Source organism: Cetorhinus maximus, chromosome 28 (genome assembly GCF_964194155.1).
Source record: "Cetorhinus maximus chromosome 28, sCetMax3.hap1.1, whole genome shotgun sequence".
NCBI classification, from domain to species: domain Eukaryota; kingdom Metazoa; phylum Chordata; class Chondrichthyes; order Lamniformes; family Cetorhinidae; genus Cetorhinus; species Cetorhinus maximus.
The window spans coordinates 26838773-26853176 of NC_135906.1; the positions used below are offsets into that span (position 1 = coordinate 26838773).

General features: G+C 44.8%; 1 protein-coding gene across 3 annotated transcripts in view; it reads right to left on the bottom strand.

Annotated features, from left to right (window-relative positions):
* camsap3 (calmodulin regulated spectrin-associated protein family, member 3) overlaps positions 1 to 14404 on the bottom strand; it is a 190793-nt gene that overhangs the window by 65513 nt on the left and 110876 nt on the right. For 2 of the 3 annotated variants that reach the window (XM_078531469.1, XM_078531470.1), the window contains exons 3-4: positions 6709 to 6870; positions 4945 to 5028 (exon numbers count right to left, since the gene is read on the bottom strand). In XM_078531469.1, the coding sequence (XP_078387595.1) occupies positions 4945 to 5028; positions 6709 to 6870 (246 nt within the window). Of the gene's footprint in view, positions 1 to 4944; positions 5029 to 6708; positions 6871 to 9054; positions 9171 to 14404 lie in introns of those variants that run through there. The other variant, XM_078531471.1, reaches the window with a different exon arrangement.

Consider the following 14404-nt stretch of genomic DNA (forward strand, 5'->3'; position numbering starts at 1 on the left):
GCCTGCCAGTCATTAACACAAGAAACGGCCAGAACTAATTTTAGCTTCAATTTGTGTCACCTAGAACGGTATGGCAGAGGAGTGCCAAATTCACTGCAGTCGCACGTCCCCTCAAGAGGAACGTGTATCAGCACTTAATCCTTAAGCGCAGCCACTTGGGCAGGAGTTCTTCCTGAGGCCAGAGCTGCTGCACATAATGAGGCAATTTATATGCAGACACGAGACGATGCAAGGAGACCCGCTGCCCAAAATAACAAATCTGAGGTAGCTCATCAGCAGCGGAGTCTTGCTGACGCGAGAGTGACATCCTGTTATACAACACAAATGTGAAGCAATTGCCCAGATAGAACTGAGTGCCTAGATTGTGTCAAAAAAAAGTGTGCCATCTTTAACAATAAATCGTTGGGGATAAATAAATAAATAATAAATAAATAAATAAAATTATGCATTCCTTTGGTGTTCTAAAGCACGTTTTGAATCTTCCCTCTGCACAGATTTGCACATTACGAGTGTCATCTGAACGTCATAATCCGTGCTCCATTTTAGCCCCTCTCTCTCTCTCTCGATCGAGTTTCCACTAAGAGAGATGGTCAGAGCAATGAACATCTTGATTTTTGCTATAGCTGATGACTCCAACCAGTTTCACTTCTCTTTACCTGACCTTTCTCGTCTTAGCCTCTCTTTCACACACACTTGAGATGCTCCACCAAATCGCAAGAGCAGCCAACGGGCAAAATGCCGTCCACAGAGGGCCGGCTAGTGTGGCCCACCCAAGGCTTGGAGCATAGCCCGACTGACCAACCAACAGGTGCCACTCCACAAACGCATTCAACATGAACACACTTTCACTACCTGGGCAAGCCGTTTAAACCACCCGCTGATATTCCTGCCCAATTCAGCAAGATGATTTCAGTCTGCCAGAATAAACTGACAAAAGCTCCAATACTTTCAAGGGACGATACCGTCCCAAGATTGTTTGGCAAATCTTTGGCCGGGACTTTCCGGCCCTGTCATGGCGGGACCTGCCCTAGAAGATTTGGCGGCCCAGATAAAAGTCCTTCGGCAGGGCGTGACAATCCCGGCGACCCAGGCAGGGCCGGACAATCCCGGCCTTTGGGTGGGAAACCGATGATCCACACTATGGACCCCAACAAGAAACTCATTGAAAAATCACTCCCCCAAAAAAAAAAGTCCACCACACCCTTCACGAATGCCCCTTTAAGAGACCATTTTGTTTGCCCATTAATTGGTTAAACTAACATCCGAGATCTTGCCTACGTATAGTTACAGCACTTCAAAAATAATTCATTGAGTGAAGTGGTATAATGTGATACTTTGACGCTATAAGGCTGCATTGTAAAATTCAAATGTTGTTCCTGTATGATAAAACCCTGCACAATAAACAATCCCAGCATCCTTTGCTTCTTGAGCGTCACATCATGCAGTCCGTCTCCCCACCCCACCCCCCCCACTCCCACCAGAAGGGTCATGGGATTGGGAAAAAAAAGAACACGCACTGTGCAACTCTAGCCAACAGTTTTAAATATCGTCTCAGTAAAACGAGACTTCTTTTTGTTTAACAAAAAAAGGAAAAACAACGCGGGGAGGGGGTGGGTGGGGGGTGGGGGCGAGAGTCGGGGGTCAGAGGGGGAGATGCAGTAAAAAGTTGAGAGGTGGACTTACAGGAACTAGCTTCCAATACCATTTGGTGGGGCACTGGTGAGGACAGTGTTTTCACAGAGGAAGGAGAGATCAAAGGTCAAATGGGGCAGCGGCAAAGAGAAAAGGAGGGAAAAGAGGAGAAGCATTGAATTTCATAATATTAGAGAGTGCTTCAGACGTCAAGCGGTACTGGAAATATTAAACACACGTTAAATATAAATATTCAAAGCTCAATTAGGCAAGATATGCAGATTCAGATTTCACTCGGCACAGTCAAAAATACAGAAATGGAACCCCCATCGTCATTTTTTTTTTAACGACCTTGTTAACGTGCATTAGTGATTTGTGCATCTACAGTTTGGAGAAACCACTTTTATTGCTGGTCTGAGAGAATTGCAACCGTCTTGCAGCAACATCAATGGGGGAAGAGTTTTGGTGCTGCACAAAAACCCACTAACCATGGTTCATTCCGAGTGGAGGTGCTGCAGGTAATCCCTTCCCTCTTATATTCTCTGATCCTTGCTCCATTGTCTCTTCCTTATATTGTCCCTTCCCAAGATCAGGAAAGGGTATGGTTGACAGGGCCAACACTTACTGCCCCGTCCATCGCACACAGGGCTCTTGTGGTGCAGCCTGAAAGCCAAAAACTGGGTCTAAAAAAGGTCCCAAGGTTGGAGGGAAGTCCTTTCACGGTGCCTAACTGCTCACCAACCTGGCTCCTCAAAGAAATAACACCACACAGGGCAGCGTTGAAATCCCCGAGACTAAACGAAGATCATTACACAACACGGTCACAAATTGTAGAGGAAGTCAGGCATGCACAAGAGGCTAGGTTTGGAGGAACGCAAGTTGTAGGGCTGGAAGAGACTCGGGTACAGACAACACACTTTTGGATGAGACACCGAAGGATTCCACTTACTTTCCCTCAAAACTACTGCCACATTTAACGTGCTACATGAATCCAAACACAGCAGGCACAAGTAACTCCACGTGCTTCGTTACTAATAATAAAAAAAAAACCATTGACAAAGCTACTAGAGAGCGTCGTGACAGTCTTGACATCACGAGTGACCAGTTAACTGAACACAACATTCAGGCCAAGTTAATCATACATGCCACATTTAAAGGAAATGTCTACTGGGTGGCTAGTTGACATGGAACAAATCGAAACATCTCACCTTCAACTTCAATCAGCACCCATCACTGCCAACCCCTTGCCCCAAACACATTTAGGCTGTGGTGTAGAATTGCTTGGCCAAATATTCAAGGCCCCTCTGTTGCCATATGGAGTGGTTTGGCTCCAGTGCAATGAAAGCAGCCACAAGACAAAGAACCTTAGAAGCAGCTCTGGCCAAAACCCAAATGCTCACATCGGTTAAAATGAAAACAAAATGGATTTTACGCCAAAGTGTAAATGTAAGCTCTCCCAATGCAATGCGGACTAATTATAGATCCTCTTAACGTGGAGGGATAATTGGGGCCTTCCCTCCTAGTCCAGGGAGTGAAGAACAGAGAGTTGTTAGAGAGGGCCCCATCATTGCTCTATTCCAACTACTCCCTGTTAACCAATCGGCTTGGAAAACGACCACTCGAGTGGCTAAATTCATCCCGTAATCTAATTCTGATCACCCCATTTGACTTACAGGAGTTCACAGATCTCTCTCCTCCCTAAAAGACCACGATAGATGAAGGTGCGGCTCCATAATCACTGAACAGTGTTAAATGCTGGTTAAAAGGGAAACAGCTCTGCCAGTAACTGACTGTACTTCTGCACTGTAACTGGGCTTGGGAAACTAGCCAGAATGGTGTGGATACCTTCCTCTCCCAGCAATGGCAGTGGGAGATGGACGCCTTCAGATAAAAGGCTTGTGCTGTCGGTAAATCAAAAGGAGAATTGCTCACAAAGAGCACTTCCAGCCTGAGGGAAACAATAATCCTGGGCAGATTCTGTTCAATCCAAGATGACTGGAACCTCTGGGCCCTGGGGTGGGCAGGGGGTTCCTGGGATATTTCATCAGGAGTCAGAGAAAAGCTTCTCCTGCTACCTATTGCAAAGTTACTTTCTCCTCCTTGGTGGTAGAGTCTCCCCAGGTTGGGCCCAATGGTCTTGCCCTTGCACCTCTGTCAATTCCAATTTAGCACAAGCCTCTTGAAGACACGAGAGGATTTTGCTTGTCCCATTCACCCACCAATCACAGCATAGCTGAGATGAAGAGGTCAAATATTATGGGCCACAAATACACCTCATCCACAGAGTACATTACAGCTTCATGAAAATCTATCACTTCTACAATTCAGGTACAAGATGTCCATCAAATCCAACCCATACAATGTGGAAAATAAAAAGCTACAATGCTTAATCTCAAGGAATCTTCTCACTTGGTGCCATTTGGAACTTTCCCAGAAACACGTGGCCTTACTAAACTCTCATCTTTCAAAAAACAATCTCCCTTCAGCTGTTCTTTTGGTCCCTGTCCTCACCCTTAGCATTTCTACTTCAACCCTCCTGTCTCTTGTAAGTACTCCACAACCTGCCTTCCATTGAAGACATTAATGAAAACATAAGCTCCTGTGGTGGTCAGAGTCAATACCTTGTGCATTGCAAAGTGACATGTAAAAAGTCAACTTTGATCAAATGTGCAAGCTGGGCACCTTGGACCATTTCTATATCACGTAACTGGAATATTAATCTACATATTGGATGGCAGTGCACAGAGTTACCACTGTCCAATGGCCAGGACTAAAGAGAAATCACTCAAAAAATGCTGAGTGCTACTTACAGATGTGAGACTAGGGAATAACCATCATTATATCACCAGCCTACAAAAACTCAAGCCATTGGCTGATAATAATATACAGTAAAGATTAAGGTCATGGTCTTGGAGTCTTGAATCTCTCGCACATTAAACCTTTAACAAGTGATGATAAAATCTTCCAGTTGTACCTTTCTGCTCTCTACACTTTTTTAAGATCAAGCCTCATCTAGATCATCACACACCATTGACCCTGGGACATTTGGCTCTGAATTCCAGATTCTCCTCACTAAAAATTGGGATACTCAAAAAAAGTGAGAATTTTTTTTTTTTTTAAAAATTCACAACTCCTTAGGACAGTAGAGACAAAAAAAAAAGAGGCAGGGGTTTGGAAAAATCAGCCAGTGAACTAACTTTAAGACAAGGCGGGAAACAGTCTGAAAAAACATTACCAACAGGTGAAAAGCACTAGGTGTGGTTGCCCATGACTGCAATCACAAGCTTAAATGTTTATCAGTGAGATGCCTACCCCTTGGTTTGTTGAATTGTCTATGCCAGGCTGGTGTCTCAGCTGGTGCAAGCGTTCAGAGACATCTTTTAATTTCTGGTTTATCTGGGAAATAAAATTTTTCAAATGTCATAAAGTGCCAAAGGCAAATTTATCGCATTCCTACAAAAATAAGTTGTACCTCAATTAGATCTTTGCAGACAGCAACAATCGGACAAATTTACAACATTTTCCATTTTAGATTACAGCGTCTGGAGTCACCTGACAATTAGTTACTTACACTGGAGGGATGCTATGTAGAAGGTACAGCACAGGGACAGGCCATTCAGCCCACTACTGGTGTTTGTACTTCATATGAGTTGTCTCCCACTCCTCTGCATCTAATCCCATCAGGAATAGGAGGAGAGGCTTTCTCCCTCACATGGTCATCTCGCTTCCCTTTAAATACATCTATGCTGAGCCTCAACCACTCCTTGTGGTTGGAAGTTCAACATATTGCATAATCCCATGGCAAAGCAATAAGCAGTGCTGAGGATATGTTCTGGGTAATGCTTGCAAGATCGCGATGATCAAGAAAGGGCCTGACATAATCTGTCGGACAAGAACCGTGTGCACAGTTTGACAATAAATGTGATTTTAGATCAGCCTGGAGATGATGTTCCCACTTTAGAAAATGGAAAAATGGAAGTTTTCACCAAAACGCAGCTCCTAAAACAGTAAAGGTCAGACCCAGTGTCAATGTCCACTTCCACCAGCTCGGTCACAAGCAGATGAGCCCTCCATTCGTGAAGTCGGCATGATTCTGTGTGTCATTAGCATCTCGAATCCCATGCCTAAGCCAATTCTATGTAGCCAAGGCAAATCTAAAACCATCAACAGTGATGAAGTGAGTCTCTACCACCTCTGCCAGTTTGATGGAGCCCAGAAGATGACTATAGCGTAAAAAGGATCAAAAACAGAAAACGCTGGTAAAACTCAGCAGGTCTAACAGCATCGGTGGAGAGAAAAAGAAAACAGAGTTAATGTTTTGAGTCCATTCTTCAGATGCTCTCTGCACAGAGGCTCTTAGGCCTGCTGAGTTTTTCCAGTATTCTCTGCTTTGGTTTCAGATTTCCAGCATCCACAGGATTTTGCTTTTATCTTATAAAAAAAGGATTCACAGGCACTGGAGAAGGTACAAAAAAAGGATTTGGTAGAATGATCGCAGCACCGAGGCCAGATTGAATAGGTTAGTTTGAGGAGTGACCTAATAAAGGTGGGGGAGGTTTGTGTGGGACATCAACGCCAGTGTATACATCTTGAGCTGAATGGCCTGTTTCTGTGCTGTAAGTACTATACAATGCCAACATATTAACCCAAAAATGCAACCACAAAACGCTGTTCAGCCAGTAATTTAAAGTATTTGCAGTCACCTTTTGAAGGTGAATGCATCACAATGTTGACAAGGCACAACTTAATTAAGGAAACCTTTTATTTAGTTTCTTGATGATGCCTGCCATAACCATTTATTAAAGCTAAACAAAACTGGAGTCAGACAGCTGGTCTACAATTAACCAGCATCTTCCCTTTGAAGGGATTAAACATCACCCAAATCGCAGCCAACTGCAAGCTCTGGGATTTGAGCCAATCACCATCTGGTCCCAACATCAGGACCTAGTAGATCACAGGGGATGTCACACCGACAACAAATCTACCCTGGTGATAAAAGGACTAAAGTATTTCTGGCATTAGATGTTTGTCAAGCCCTCAAAAATGTTTTTCTTTTTAAAAATGCAATATTGTTACCTTATCAACCCAGAGCAGCAAATTGTATTCAGTGCTGGCTGGGGCTTGTTTCGATGGGCTGAGACTTGTGACCTCCTCGGTGTCTGCTGTTATCTTCCTGCCACGCAGTGTTTCCATCATGTAGGTGGTCATCAGGGCATCAATAAGAGCCAAGTGGGCACCCTGGTTGGCAAAAGCAAAGATTGTGTTATTTATCTGCCTGCATACTCTGACACGCACTACAGTTAATGAACCATCCACTTTACCACCATCGCTACGGGAGCTGGTGAGTCAAATCCGCCAATCCTCAATGCCCTGAATTGAAATAACTTACTGAATGGAACAGAACTGCTGGACATATAGAAAACCAAGTGACTAAAAAGGCTAAAGTCACACTAAATCCACCACACGTTAACAATATTTTTTTAAATAGGTCACTACAGCCTATATTGCTGAGTACTTTACCTCAACATTTTTAAGGCTCTCCCTTTTCAAGCTCAACTTAAGTTCGCAAATGTAAAATCTACACGTGGATCTAACCCTTGTAACACTGGGTGTTCTTCCATATCAAGTGGACACAGCAACAAAAATCACTTGCTCACCATCAGTCTTCACTGAACTCCTAGCAGCAACACTGACCGAATATTTACCAGTCTTGCAGCTGAATGTAACCCATTTTGATCGAGACCTTTAACCATTTGGTGCACAAATGTGACCGACCTTCACCTTCGGCCACATTCAGCCAGTAGATACAACTTGCTCACTGTTACACTAGATCGAATCCGGGGGTAGAAGGTTGTCCTAGAAGGAGGGGCTGACACAATGGCCTATATTATCTAGAGTTCAGAAGAATAAGAGGTAGTCTCAAAGATATAAAATTCCAAAGAGGGTTTGAAAGGGTGAATGGGGAGCTTTGACTCATTGCTGAGAGAGCGAGCTACCATCTGGAGAATGCAGGATGGCTAGAAGCAAACTAGCATCATAGTTAAACAATTCTATTTGAAGCCGTAAACAGGACCAAGCGGTCACTCCAATTGATACTTTGTAAAACAACTTGCATTTATATAGGGCCTTGAACATAGTAAGGCATCCCAACTCACTTCACAGGAACATTATGAAACAAAATTTAGCTCCTAGCTGCATGAGATATGGAGACAGGCGAGCAAAAGCTTGGTTAAAGAGGTTTGTTTTTAAAATGTATCTGGGGGGGAGCGGGAAGAGAGAGACAGAGAGAGACACAGAGAGGGAGAGAGAGAGAGAGAGACACACAGAGAGAGAGAGAGAGAGAGACAGACACAGAGAAAGAGAGAGAGAGAGAGAAAGAGACAGAGAGAGAGAGAGACAGAGAGAGAGACAGAGAGAGAGAGAGAGAGAGAGAGAGACAGAGATCACCACGTCCTGTAATACTAAGGCTCAGTTGATAGCACTCCCAGCTCTGAATCACAAGGCTCAAGGTTCCAAGTTCCAGTCCAGAACTTGAGCAGAAAAATCAAGGCTGATTCTCCAGTGCCGTACTGAGGGAGCACTGCACTACCAGAGGTGCCACCTTTCACTTGAGACATTAAACCGAGGCCCCATCTACCTGCTCGGTTGAATGTCAAAGATCCCATGGCACTATTTTGAGGAGGAGCAGAGTGGGTGGAGGTGATGTTATCCCCCATGTTCTGGCCAATATTTATCCCTCAATCAACATCCAAAAAGCAGGCTACCTAGTCATTATTGTTGTATTATCCCCACAGATCACCACGTCATGTTATGGTGTGTGGTGATGTCTCAATGATGAGATCTTGAGACCTGTATGTTTAAATGTGAACCATTTATTGTTAATCTTTGACTATTTACAGACCCCAGGTTGCTGTCATGCATGGTGCTGCTCCACACAGGTAGGCTGCTTCAAGAGTGTGCTCTCTAGACTGTTCTTTCAGTCTGTTACCATGTGACTCCATACATCATACTGTGGGTGGTGCTGTGCTCCAGTCCCATGTTCACTCTTACTCTGCCTAGCACCTTTACATTACAATGGCATTGCAGGTGCACACACATCACACAACAATTGTCACTTTGCTTTTTGTGGGAGTTTGCTGTATATCTATTGGCTGCTGAGTTTCCTGCATAATAGTAACTGCACTTCATTGGCTGTAAAGCACTTAGATGCCTGGTGGTCATGAAAGGCACTATATAAATGAACTCTTATTACCTTTTAATAACATTCATGCTATATAACTAACATTCTAGCTGCTGACTGGCATTCAGATGCCAGACCTGCCTGTAAACAGCATGCACAGCGTTGACAATTTTTCATCGCCATTGTGCTTTTCCAGTGAGAAGAATGCTGCACACTCAGACACATCGACAAACACAACTCACCTCCCAGAAATAAAAACTGAACTGATGACGGTTGTGAGGGAGGGAGTGGGCGAGGAACAGAGAGCGCACAGATCCAAAGTTCCATCAAACCAACTCTCACATTCCAAATTTCAAAGGCGTATTTTTCCAGATGGATTTTGTAAACAAGAATGCAGCAATCCTGCCAAGCTTCAGCATTGTGGTTTGCGAAAGGGTGAAAAACTTCCATTTTTATTCTTAAGTCTGTTCATGACACCTTTTGTCGGTTTTATCAATTTACTATAGCTTGGCTTAATTAAGCCCGTAAGAAAAGACATTTTTTTTTAGACATGGAGGGAAGGGCCTAAGGTTTGGTCAGTCCTCAAATGAAAGGCTCTTTCCCATGGCAACTAGGGTCAAAGGTCACACCAGGCCTTGGCAGTGGAATCACAGAAACCAGATGACGTGGTTATGTTCCACTTTGGCACACTAAAAAAAAAGGCATATTTAATTACAGATAAACCTTGTGGTGAGATATGTCCAAAACCAGACTCTGTACAGTACAGCAATGTATGGGTCAGGAAAGCTGGCTGAGTATGCACAGGGTCAAAAGGGCAAATTCAAACAGCTCACAAAATAATTATGGTGAGGCCCAACTCATTGCATCTTCCAGAAAATTCCGAGTCGCATCCATTATCAATTCCAATCCTTTCCTGGGATGCTTTCCAAAACATTGCCTCCATTATGCTTTGTGGGAGTTAATTCCACACTTCAATCACTCTGTAATGGAACGGTCCAAACAGCCTTTTCCCTTATTAAAGTGTATTCTTTCAGGGAATGTGCGTGTCACTGGCAGGGCCAACATTTGTTGCCCATCCTTAATCGCCCTTGAACCGAGAGTCTTGCTGGGGCCATCTTCGAGGGCCGTTAAGGGTCAACCACATTGCAGTGGGCCTGGAGTCACATGTAGGCCAGACCGGGTAAGGACGGCAGATTTCCTTCCCTGAAGGGGCATCAGGTGAACCAGGTAGGTTTTTTAAATGACAATCTGATGGTCACAATACTGAGCCTAGCTTTTATTGCCAGGTTTTATCAATTGAATTTAAAATTCCACCAGCTGCCATGGTAGGATTTGAATCCATGCTCTGATGCATTAGTCTGGGCCTCGGGATCACTAGTCCAGTGACACGACCACTAACGCCACCATCATCATCACCTCAACTGTGCTGTAGACCCCGTGTAATTCTATGAAGAACTTCCCCATGTCAGACACAAATTATAGTTTCATGCTGCATCGTCAACCATGAAACCAAACTTTACAAAAATGTTCCCATCTTATTTAAATGGCGAACAGCTTACCTAAATGTTGTCTCCATCAGCTGAGGAGGTCAGAGATGCATTTTTCCAGGGGTTCCCCTACCCCCATCCCCAACTCCCTTCAAGTTTTGGCCCTTGAGTTCTTGGCTTTCCCAGTAAATGCTGTTGCTGCTGAGAGATTAGAGCTGTGCAGACAGTGTGGGGCAGGTTTGATGGGCTAGTTTGTCTTTCCTGCCCATCATTTTCGTGTGTTCATGAACTTAAAAGTCATTAATGTTTATTTGCTGAACCTCAAAATGAGATCCTTGCCTCAGTGATTTGAAGACATCTCCGCTCAACACTTGGGAATATTGCACTTTCCCACAGAAAACCGTCTCACTCGGCAGAAGCCTAACCGAAAGGCCTCAGAAATAAAATAGCCAAGTGCACGAGCAGAACCTCATCTTCCTCTCATCAGGCGTTTTCCAAGAAGGACGACCATTTGGCCTTCAAAAGAGGGGGGCCTGGAAAAGACCCAAGAAGTCAACAAAACCAAGGCCTTCAGGAGGTGGTTCGGCATCCCATCCACAACCTTAAACATTCACTCCCTCCACGACCGACGCACAGTAGCAGCAGTGTGTACCATCTACAAGATGCACTGCAGCAACTCACCAAGGCTCCTTAGGCAGCACCTTCCAAATCCATGACCACTACCGCCTAGAAGGACAAGGGCAGCAGATAGATGGGAACACCACCACCTGCAAGTTCCCCTCCAAGCCCCTCACCATCCTGACTTGGAAACATATCGCCGTTCCTTCACTGTTGCTGGGTCAAAATCCTGGAATTCCCTTCCTATTTAGCACTGTGGGTGTTCCTACAATACATGATCTGCAGCAGTTTACCACCACCTTCTTGGGGGGTAGTTAGGGAAAGGCAGCACATGCTGGCCTAGCCAGTGACATCCACATCCTGAATGAAAAATACTCCCAGTCAGTTACTATTTTAGGATCTGGAGGGAAGCTATAAAAAGCAATGCTAATTAACAAGAACTCAGGACATATAAAGAAAATCTAGCCACAACATAACACAGGGAAGTTTGAGTGACAGGCTGAAATGGGCCCAATCTTCCATCTCCCTCTTTCACCCTGCGCAAACTCCAAATATTTCGCGGTGCCACAAAACAGGAGGCACTGACACATTTGGTACTTGGCTCCTTAGGGGCAGAGGGTGGGGTCTGCGTGATGGCTGCACATCCCCCACACTGCTACAAACCATCTCCCTCAAACACAAGGGGGCAGGCTCATGGGAATTTGCATTGTGGTTCTCTCGCTATATTAAGTGAAGGCAGCTAAACATGGGAAGCTGGCACAAAGCGGTCACCCTCGGGACGGGTACCAAATGGCAGCAGCAGCGCACGCCAACCGTTAAAGTCAGGTCAGGGGCTCAAGCCCCACTCCGGAACCGGAGACCAGAAGCTAGGCCAACGCTTTCAGTGGGGGTACCGAGGGAGTGCTGCACTGCCAGGTGTGCCAGCTTTCAGATGACATGGTGAACCCAAGTTGCCATTTTCCTATTCCGATGGACATAAAAGGATCATAAACATTACTCAGTGGGAGGGTGTAGGGAGGGGAAACAGGTTGTCCATTAATTCATTCGCTGTACGTGGGATCTTGCTGTGCACCAAGTGGCTGCCGTATTTACCTACATACCACCAACAAAGTGCCTAACTGGCTGTAAAGTAGCGCCTCAGAGAAAAAGGCGCTATATAAGTGCAAACCTCTCTCTTTTTCATTTTTAAATGCTCTGCCCTACAAAAATAAGAGCGGCACTGCCAAACCTAGACCCCCCTGGTTGTCTAGAGGAATACAGGGGAAGATCAAACAGAAAAAGAAAACTTACAATAGGCACAAAGAACTAAGCACTGCAGATAGCCTAGACGAATATAGGAAGTGCAGGGACGAAGTAAAAAAGGAAATAATAAATTCAAAGAGAGGGCATGAAAAAAGATTAGCAAGTAAAGTTAAAGACAACCCAAAGATGTTTTACCAATACATTAATGCTAAAAGATTAGTTAAGGAAAAGTGGGACCTATCAGAGATGAAGATGGAAACTTGTGTGTAGATGCAGAGGCTGTGGGAAGGGTTTTGAATGAATATTTTGTCTCTGTGTTTACAAAGGAAAGGGAGGATGTAGATATAGTAGTCCAGGAGGAACACTGCGAGATATTGGACGGGATAGTCATAAAGAGAGAGGAAGTACTCGAAGGGTTGAAATCCTTGAAAGTTGATAAGTCACCAGGGCCAGATGGATTGTTTCTGAGGCTGCTGAAGGAAGTCAGGGAGGAGATAGCAGATGCTTGGAGGATGATTTTCCAATCTTCACTAGATACAGGGGAGGTATCGGAGGACTGGAGAAATGCAAACGTAGTTCCACTGTTTAAAAAGAGATCAAAGGAAATGCCAAACAATTATAGGCCAGTTAGTCTTACATCGGTGGTGAGCAAATTAGTAGAATCGATCCTGAGAGATAGGATTAACTGTCATGTGGAAAGACATGGACTAGTCAGGGATGGTCAGCATGGATTTGTTAAAGGAAGATCTTGCCTCACAAATTTGATTGAATTCTTTGAGGAAGTGACAAGAAGGGTTGATGAAGGTGGTGCAGTGGATGTTGTGTACATGGATTTTAGCAAGGCATTTGACAAGGTCACATGGAAGATTGGTCAGGAAAGTAAAAGCCCATGGGATTCAGGGTAATGTGGCAAACTGGATAAAAGTTTGGCTTTGTAACAGGAAACAAAGGGTAATGGTCGATGGATGCCCTTGCGAATGGAAAGTTGTCTCAAGTGGTGTTGCACAGGGCTCGGTGTTGAGACCCTTGTTTGTGTTATATATTAACGATACGGATGTGAACATGGGGGGGATGATTGGGAAATTTGCAGATGACACAAAGATTGGCCGAGTAGTGGATAGTGTAGAGGATAGCCATAATCTCCAAAATGATATAGATGGGTTGGTGGAGTGGGCGGTAAAGTGGCAGATGGATTTTAACATAGAGAAGTGTGAGGTCGTACATTTAGGGAGGTCAAACAGTTACAGGGATTACACAATAAATGGGAATATATTAAGAGGGGTAGATGAAGTGAGAGATTTTGGCGTACAAGTACACAGGTCCCTGAAGGCAGCAGTTCAAGTAGACAAGATTGTAAAGAAGGCATATGGAATGCTCTCCTTCATTGGCAGAGGTATAGAATATAAAAGTAAGGATATAATGTTGGACTTGTATAAAACACTGGTGAGGCTACAAACTGGAGTATTGTGTGCAGTTCTGGTCACCACATTACAGGAAGGACGTAATAGCTCTGGAGAGAGTGCGGAGGAGGTGTACAAGAATGTTGCCAGGGTTAGAAAAGTGTAGCTACGATTGGATTGAGGTGTACAAAATTATGAGGGGAATAGATGGAGTGGACAGGATAAAATTGTTTCCCTTGGTGGAGAATTCTAGAACCAGGGGACACAGATTCAAGATAAGTGGCAGAAGGTGTAGGGGGGACATGAGGAAGAACTTTTTTTATGCAGAGGGTAGTGGGTGTCTGGAATTCGCTGCCCAAGTTGGAGGTAGAGGCAGAAACTCTAAACTCTTTTAAAAAGCTGGATCTGCACCTAAAGTGCTGTAAGCTGCAGGGCTATGGGCCGGGTGCAGGAAGGCGGGATTAGAAAGGGCACCTGGGTGTCCTCGGGCTGGCAAGGACAAGATGGGCCGAATGGCCTCCTTCTGTGCTGTAACTTTTCTATGGTTCTATGAAACCCAAGTAACACAAACTACCCGCTGTAATCATGAGCTGGATTTTACAAGGAGGGAGTGGGGGGGCATACTGCTCACTCCCCCAGGATGAGGGGCAATCCCAAGCTGACCAACTTTTAGAGAGCCTGTCCTGCAGCGGTAACATGCTGGGCTCAGACTTCCGCCCCAAGTGGACAGGGAGTCCCACCCTCGAGAGCTGCCAGCCAATCTGATAGGCTGGTAGTTCCAGCAGCACCAGAGCCCACTAGTGGGTGCTACTGGGACTGCAAGGAGCTGCAGGAAGAAGAGCGAT